Here is an 8,920-nt window from a genome sequence, read left to right on the forward strand (position 1 = left end):
TAAATAACAGAATATATATTTTAATTTCATTAAATATTCATAATACTTGAAATTTCATATTTAACATACTCGTTCTCATTCAAACATGTATATATTAAAAAAAGAAACATAAGAAATTTTAGAGAGAATCATATAGATAGTTTTTCTTGTATTGTTGTGCGCATATCCATGACTATTTTTATATAAAAAATAAAATAAAATAAAATAAAAAATTACAAAATTACAAAATCATAGAATATTTAGGTCATGTTTGGGTATGAAATTTAAGTTATTTTTTTTAACTTTTAACTAAATAAAAATAAAAATATATTTAGTTGGAATTAATTTCTGACGCAAATTAAAAATTAGTTATAAAATTGATTTAAAATCTTGATTTAATCAGAAGTTAAAATTTGAACTTTTAATCTATGAATTATACCTTCTATTACATTCTTTCTTAAAACAGTTCTTAAACATCCTTCCAACTTAAATTTATTTTAACTCATCTAGTAAATATCTAGATAATGTAACAGTAAGGGAGGCCTCGGCATCATCCACAGAATGTTAAAACAATTCCAACTTCATGGCATTTAGATAGCATCATAGCACCACAATTTAACGGACACAACCCCGATTAAACAGTTGGTGCCTCAGATGATAAAGAAGATTAGACCTCACCGGAGAATTATTATGCAAGAATCACGTGCCTTTAAATAGCAGAAAAAAACGAAAATTCTCCTAAACCCCCAACAAATCACATGGGCGGAGGTTAATTTGGTCTCCACAAACAAGCAACCATTCCCTCGTGGCCTGGTGCTGGCCATGCCCCCAGGGCCCCCGTGGACAACCTATCACGCGGTGCCACCAGCTTTGCTCTGGGAAGTCAATGCCATTCTTAATGTTTATATTGTCAGGATCCAAAGTTTCCGACACTTGCATTGACCGTGAAAATGGAGAGGTTTGCAAATCACCGCATAATTTCTTATATAGAATATTGAAATAAGCAAGTGACTGCTTCGCTATTGCTCAACAATCTTGGCTAAAAAATAATCAAGAAATGACCAGACTATTGTGAGAGGTATTTATTAATTCTTTTGCTCAAATTACTAATAATATTCTACAGGGGTCTCAGGACAACTTTCATCTGATACAACTTCTGTATTAAATGGTGGAGGAACATATGGTGGAGGTGTACATCGCAACAATGCCCAATTAACCCCCTGGAAAAAAGGGTGGTGCTTGGCTGCCGATGCACCCATGGTGGAACCCATTCGTCTTGCCGGATCTTTAACCAGTAGCTGCGAAATAAGGTCCTTGGCTGTGGCAGGCACAACTGGTTCTTTAGGGAACTCGAGTGCTCGAGCCACGATATTAGCTAGGGTTAGCTCATGGTCAACACCTCTAAAAGGCGTAACCCCATAAAATAGTTCGAACATGAATATTCCTAGTGTCCACCAATCCACAGGACTACCATGGCCCTCGCCGGATACAATCTCCGGCGCCAAATACTCGTGGGTCCCAACAAATGACATCGACCGAACATCAACGGGCTCGGCTACGAACTCAGGCCCACCTCGGTTGCCCATCTTCTTCTTGCGTTTACGTCTTGGGTGGAAACATGAAACAGCAGGGACTATACAGTTAGGAATAATGCATGAAGATGAAGTATAACGAGGATGCTCAACCAGGTAGTCATTTTTCGGGGCTGCAGCAGCGTGGTTTTTGTCGGAGATGATCTGAGGCGTTGACGTAGAATCATCACATTTTAACGAGAGGTCAAAATCAGTGAGCATTATATGACCATCTGATCGAACAAGAACATTTTCAGGCTTGAGATCACGGTAAACAATCCCCATCATATGAAGGTACTCTAAAGCCACAATCACCTCCGATGCAAAGAACCTGGAAAAATCACCAACAGAACACTTGAGTTACTATTAATTAAGAAACCATTTCCTTGTTAACCCTCTGTTTGAAGTAAACCTGATCAAGATTAGGAAAAAACAAAATAGAACAATGCGATCTCGAGTAAGGGTCCACCGAGGACTACACAGTTCATAAAAAAAGGGAGATGATAAGTGCCTGGAATATTTTGGTGCAGATGTAATGATACATTTGAGCAAGAAAATAATTGAGATGCTGCAAGACTCCTAAGCATGGAGTAGAAGGACCTACTACTGCTAAATTGTATATTGGCACTTGGATTTGCAGGCTTTGATTATCATATCATTAGACCTCACAAATAATTAATATTTTTTCTCTCTTTTTGTTTCATGATTCATACCCCCCAACGACAAGGGACCTACGTCCACAGTATCTACACTCTCATGCGAATAAGGAGACACTGAAAGTATAATATCTTGACATGTAGGGCGGAGAAGAAAAGCACATAAAGATTCTGATAACATGTCCTTCTGTATTTGCATATTCGTATTTTGGTGTTAACTTTTCTTTTTCAGTACAATGTCAGAACTTTTGTTTATTCCTACCTTTCTATGTATCATTGCATTTCAATAAATAAAAAAAGAAGAATTATTACTAAGTTATTGCATTAAGAACTGTTCTTCTTCTTTATTACTCAGTATTTTCTTCAAGCAAGTAATAGATTTCTGGGCTACTTTGTCATCTAAAACCTCTCACTGGTCTCTCGTGCACCTACTCTTATATCCATTGACAAAGGGAAAGGGCTAAAGAGACATAAAATGCTGAGAGGATAGGGATAGGATGTCTGTTTGTTAAATATTGGACAAAGGAACTGGAAAACAGATGGTGTGGAACAAGGGGCCAAAAAGCAACGAGATAAAATTGGGGCCACCACTCACCAGCGCTGAATACAGTCTCCGAAGAAAACCCAGAAAGCCAGCAAAAGATGACGGAAAGCTGTGAGTATTCAAATTTCAGATATCCTGGAGATCTTTCTGTTTCTTCCAAATAAGAGCAAACTTTTTTTCATAGAACAACACACAGAATTCCATATATGAATTCACCAAAGCAAAAGGAGAAACCACTACTATTCTTCCATGGACCTTCAACTACCTCGTGAATTTCTCTCATTCATTTTTTTAAAAATCCCTCTCTTGTTCAGCAAAAGATGTCATGCTGATCAATATCCAATTAACATCTCCCATACCTTGTAAATTTTCTCCAACGAAATTAAAGTTTTGAACCATTTTTGAAAACAATGATATCGACTCCTAGCATTGACTCAGAAAGCTGGAAAAAGAAGAGGTTAAAATTGAAAACCATTTTTTTCCTAAAAAAGCAAAACGTACATTTCCTGTACAAACATGACATGGACGCAACAATGATGATAGGACACCATTATTATAATATGATAACCTCAACCGGCCTTTTGTCATGAAGATGTTAGGTGGCATCCATGTCCATATACACGTCCGACAATTGATGTCCAAGCTAGTCAATTTCCGCCATTATAAGCAAAATTAAGACGGTTGGTATTACTAGCTACTAAATTTAAAACAACCAATTGCGACACTAATTGCAACCGGTACAAGTTTTTTTCTCAATTAATGAAATCAAAACCACCACGCTTTATTAATTATTATTCAGTAGCTGGCACATAGTATCAAAACATGTACATGAAATTCTAATAAAAAATTGTCAAATAGGTTATAAACTCCGAGTTGATGAATCGATTCAAGGGTTAACTTACTAGCACGAGTTAGGTTTTATAACTAAAAAGAGAAGCATGGCCAGTGATGATGATCCCTTAACAGCCGTGGGAAGGAAGTGATATTAATCTAATTATTTATCCCTGAAGTTATTCAAGAATGCCATTTGACAGTTACTTAATAGGTAATAATAATACGTAAATTACGTTCTTAGCATCTTGCTTCATGATTGACTCTTAACCCAAAAATTTAAAAAGGCGAAAAGTCAAATATCAGTACTTGGACGGCACCCGCACGTGATCATCTCCCCCGACAGAAAACAATACTCTGTTCTGTTACGACAAAGACGTGTAAATCCTGTTCACTCACTGCACTGGTTACTGACTAAAGTAACTGAAAAGATGGAAAACACAGTAACCAATCAGCCGGGTCCACGTCCGCAGAAGGCACCGTGCCTTCTCCCGGTTTAAGGTCCCCACCTCCCCGATCTATCACTCCCCTTTCTCTAACTGTTTCCCGAATTCGTGTGCATCGAGAAAAAATATTAAAATTTAATATTTCAAATAAAAGTGGAAATGCTAACGCACGCACCTGACGGCGGTTTCTTCGAATCGTTTAAGAGGCTGGCGTTGACGGAGAACATGAAGGTCACCGCCGGGACAAAACTCCGTTAACAAACATAGCCATCGTTGAGATTCAATACAAGCGTATAATGTAGGCAAAAACGGATGATCCAGAGTTTCAAGTATTTCCCGCTCAGTCCTCGCTCTTCCTTCTTTACTTCTGCTAACTAACTCCTTCTTATCCATGATTTTCGCCGCAAAAACCGGAGATTCCTTCTCATTAGGTTTAGCTTTGAGTTCGACTAGGTAAACTGAACCGATGTCGCCGGAACCCAGGCGGAGGGAGAAGCGGAGATCAGAGAGGGAGAGGGAGTGTTTGCTTGTGGATTTAGAGGAGAAAGATGTGTGAGTGGAGGGAGCAGGAGTGAGTGAGGCGGAGGAGGAGCCGGAGCTGGTGCTCCGGTGGAGTGTGGTTGTTGTTGTGGTGGTGGATGTGAAACTTATGCTTTGGAGGTCGTCGGCTAAATCGTCCAGCCATGGAGGAGGCTCCATTACAGAGAGAGAGAGAGGGGGAGAGGGAGAGACAAAGAGAAGAGGTGAATAAAATTATATATAGAGAGAGAGGGAGATTTGGTTTTTTGAAGAGAGAGGGAGATAAATGGGCCGCGTATGGGCCGTGATTAGGGAGGAATGGTGGGCCGGGGATCTGTAAAGACATGGAAAGTACTGTGCCTAATTATAAGGAGATCATGGTTTCTAATCAATAGATCGCGTCAATCTATGATTTTTGTTTGGTATTGTTTCTATTTTATTAAAGAAAGAAGCTGTTTTGTTTTTTTTTATCTTAGCCAATCTTTAAGGAAATAAAAAGGTAGTGATGGGATTGATTGATGATTAACCTTTTGCCATGTGTTGGTGAGTCTTTGGGGTAATAACTGGTCAATAATTTATAGAGGTAAAATTCTAGCCTTGTTTGTATTTAATGGTATTTCTACCCTATTTATTTTTGTTTTTTAAAAATATTTAAAAAAATTAATTTTTTTACTTTAAATTAATATATTTTTTAGTATTTTCAGATCATTTTGATATACTGATGTTAAAAATAATTTTAAAAAATAAAAAAATATTATTTTGATGCATTTCTAAATAAAAAACACTTTAAAAAGCAATCATAACCGCACTTTTAAATATGCTACAATCTCTTTTTTTTTATTTTTATTTTTATTTTGAGCTAGTTTTAAATTAGATTATGAAGAAATTGGTGTGTGTGTGTGTGTGTGAAGTGGTGCCTTGGTATGTAGTTTCAAAAGCAAGGATTGTCACCTCAACTACAGGGGTGATTACATGTTCCTTAAAATGGTAAGTAGGGTGATTAGAGATTTAAGCATTAGGAAAGTGGAATTAGGCTTCATTGAATCATGAGGAAGCATTGCTATATTATGGTTTTAATAAATTATAATACAAGCAAAATGCTTAATTAATGCAATTTAATGAGTTTCCCCTAATAAATTCCTTCCAAGTTCCGGGAAAAAAAATTTAAGAATGAATTAGGGTGTAGATTTAGGTGTCATTTGAAATTATATTTCAAACAATGTTTCATAAAAATTTAGTTTTTATTTTATTTAAAATTATTTTTTTATATCTTAAGATTATTTTGATGTGTTAAGTATTAAAAAAAATTAAAAAAAATATTATTTTAATATATTTTTAAATAAAAATATTTTAAAAAATAATTATTACCTTTTTAAACTCTCATGTTCGGGCAAAAAGGAAAGAGGGCTCCGATGCCCGGCTTCAACCCAGCCCTGTTCTCTTCTTTACCTCGGCATTTGACTCCATTTAACTTTGGCCACTAATTAATCACGTGCCACCATCACTATCATTTTTGCTCACGTAAGATACGTGTCTTAATCACAATTATACGAGAACGAGCCTTGATTATTGTGGATTAAAAAGCATCATTAGTCCATTTCAAGACAAGAAACATGATTGCAACTCTTGTCCGGCGATAATGTCACACTAAGTTGTTCTTTAGGCTAATGTCTTAGCTAAGATTTTCTGCTGCCAGCCAACTATAAACACTAGTTAGAGATATGGGTAGAGGTTGTGACGAAGTTGTTGAAAAAATTCACAGAAAAATAAACTATCCCTAGCTAATGAATTTTGGGAATATGTTGATCCTGCAAAATAAATCTATTGTGAAATGAGATATACTTCGATACTCGATTTAATATTTGAATTTATTTAATCATATAACAAGCATATAAAAATTAAAAAAAAATATAATATATATTTTTTATTTGTAGAGAAGAGATGTCAAGTTTAGTGTCTTTTTTCTCTCTCAAAACATAAAAATATTCGGTATTGAAAAATATCTAAAAAAATTCTTATAAAAAAATACATATATATAAAAAATACTATCTATAAATAGTACCATACATGTTACTATCTATGAATAATCAAGGTGAGCTAAAATAGCTTGGTTAGACCAAAACTCGACTTGATTGAGTCTCACTTAACCAAATTTTGTGGAGCTCAATGGTTGAGCTGACCCATGAAAAAAATAAAATAGAAGAAAAAAGAAAAAGAAGATAGAGAAAAGAGGGTAGCTCGGTTGGGATGCCCAATAAGCTTTAATGTGTGTGTGTGTGTGTAAATATATTATTATTATTATTATTTTTTATTTTTTTTTATTTACGTGGGGTGTCCGGGCCAGCTTACGCGCACCACGACTATTCCCCACGGCCCACTGGACATCCTGCAAGCCCAGGAGCAGGTAAGGCACCGCGGGGGTGACAGGCGTGCACATAGAGGGTTGAACCCGGGACGGGGGCGGAACAAGTCACACGGTTGACCACAACAGCTAGACCCTCAAGTGCTTATTATTATTATTAGATGGTATCTTCTTGTTATCCCTGCAGCTTCTTCGTATACATGCTGGAAATGAAAATAACTGAGGATGTAATGTTACAATAAAAATTCATAAATTTAACATTTGATCGTCTTCCACAGGAAAGTAGTGGTAGGGCAAAATATGTCAGATAGACTTAGTGTTGTTGTCGCGCGACATTTATTTATTTTTGTTCCTGTGCTCATAAATAGAAAAGAAGAAGAAGACACAATTAAACTTGGTTATTGTACTGTTTTTTTTTTTTGTTTTTTATGTTTTAAAAATATTTTTAAAAAAATCTAAATATTTTCTATTTTTTTTCAAATTAATATTTTTTTAATATTTTCATATCATTTTGATGTGCTAATATTAAAAATAATTTTTAAAAAATAAAAAAAATATCATTTTAATGTATTTTCGAATGATAAATACTTTGAAAAGCAACCGCAACCAAACTAAACACCCATAAAAAAATTGCTATAACTACTCAAGATGTTTTAATTTTGCCAATAAACAAATTTTTATTTCAATTTCACCCTTGAATTTCATAAAACTATAAATCAAATATCTCTATCCATAATTGATCATAACTCACATCTAAATTATTTTTTTCTTCCCAATAAATGATGTTGTTTCGTTGAGAATTTAACAACTTTCGTCAAGGAATCCCAATAAATTATTTCATTTTTTTTTCATTTTCTTACTTTTCTCTCACTTTCCCTTTCAAATTCAAAAGCCTAATTAGATTATGGTTTTACTTTCCAATTTTCATTGATTCCGAGTAAAAAAAATAAAAAAATCAAACAAAAACTAGCTAGTGCTTAAATTGATCTTCAATTTTAAAATAGTGTGATCATATATAGTTCTTTTGGCCTAAAATCACTTCGAACCATCAGATGCTTGACCTAATTAGTACTTCTGATATACAAGGGTCAAATGAGACGATTTTAATGTTGGTTATGCTTTCCAGCATTCAACCACACAGGATGATGATTGGTGAGAGAGCATAATTTCTTGAGCTTTTTCAAACCCTAGACCTTCTAGTTTATTGCAATTCAATGTAGTGCATGGTGGAATGCTTGCAATTAATTTAGGTTTGGCGTCACTTCCTCTTTCTATCGTTTTCTTTTTATGTGATTAATTGCCTAATTAGTGGTAATTTCGGTTTGAAATTTTTAATGTTGAAAGATTTTGGTGTGATGACATATTTTTTTTCCTAAACCAATGCTGACCCCTACTTTAAAAGCAGAGGGATTAAATTGGACAATTAGAATGCAACTATATTCTTAGGCTGGGTTTGTTTTTCAGAAACTGGTTTTTGAAAAATTATTTTTTAAATTTTCCTGTGTTTGTTTGTCATTAGAAAAGTTGGTCAACGAAAAACACTTTCCGATCAAATGAGAATTTGGCTTGATTTACAGGAAAGTGTTTTACTTTTATTTTTGGCAGAAAACACTTTCTGGAAATTGTGAAAAATTTAGAAATGTCATATTATTTGCTGATTATATCAAATTTGGTCCTTAAACTTTTGATTGCTATATATATTTTGTTTTGAATATTTGTTTTTCAATTTCATCCCTTAAAAATTAATTTTATATTAATTTTGGTCCTTATTTTTATAATTGTTATTTGATTTTCCCTTATCATTTTTTAATTGAATTTTTTTATCTATTAAATTTGGTCCTCATTCTTTTGATTGTTACTTATTTTATTTGAAATAATTTATGAAATGTTAATTATTATTATTTTAATTTTTTTATTTTTTAGATTTGATCTCTATTATTTTGATTATTATTTATTTTATTTGAGATAATTTATGAAATTATATTTTTTTTCAATTTCATTCTCATTCAACT

The 8,920-nt window shown here is 34.0% G+C and overlaps 1 protein-coding gene across 1 annotated transcript; it reads right to left on the reverse strand.

The window, feature by feature from the left end:
* Positions 1–1,037: 1,037 nt before the first annotated feature.
* On the reverse strand, positions 1,038–4,774 carry LOC18097964 (serine/threonine-protein kinase D6PKL1). The gene is made up of 2 exons (XM_006384577.3): positions 4,203–4,774; positions 1,038–1,881 (listed from the first exon to the last, which is right to left on the reverse strand). Exons 1-2 carry the CDS (start codon positions 4,724–4,726, stop codon positions 1,086–1,088), a joined length of 1,320 nt encoding a protein of 439 aa, XP_006384639.2. The 5' UTR covers positions 4,727–4,774; the 3' UTR covers positions 1,038–1,085.
* Between the last annotated feature and the right edge of the window lie 4,146 nt (positions 4,775–8,920).

Source organism: Populus trichocarpa, chromosome 4, assembly GCF_000002775.5.
Source record: "Populus trichocarpa isolate Nisqually-1 chromosome 4, P.trichocarpa_v4.1, whole genome shotgun sequence".
Taxonomy (NCBI): domain Eukaryota; kingdom Viridiplantae; phylum Streptophyta; class Magnoliopsida; order Malpighiales; family Salicaceae; genus Populus; species Populus trichocarpa.

Bases quoted from the DNA above. Each gene is read 5' to 3' on its own strand.
- LOC18097964 (XM_006384577.3), bottom strand. From the start codon at position 4,726: ATGGAGCCTCCTCCATGGCTGGACGATTTAGCCGACGACCTCCAAAGC. The intron at 1,882-4,202 runs GTGCGTGCGTTA...TGATTTTTCCAG, and splicing joins TTCGAAGAAACCGCCGTCAG to GTTCTTTGCATCGGAGGTGA.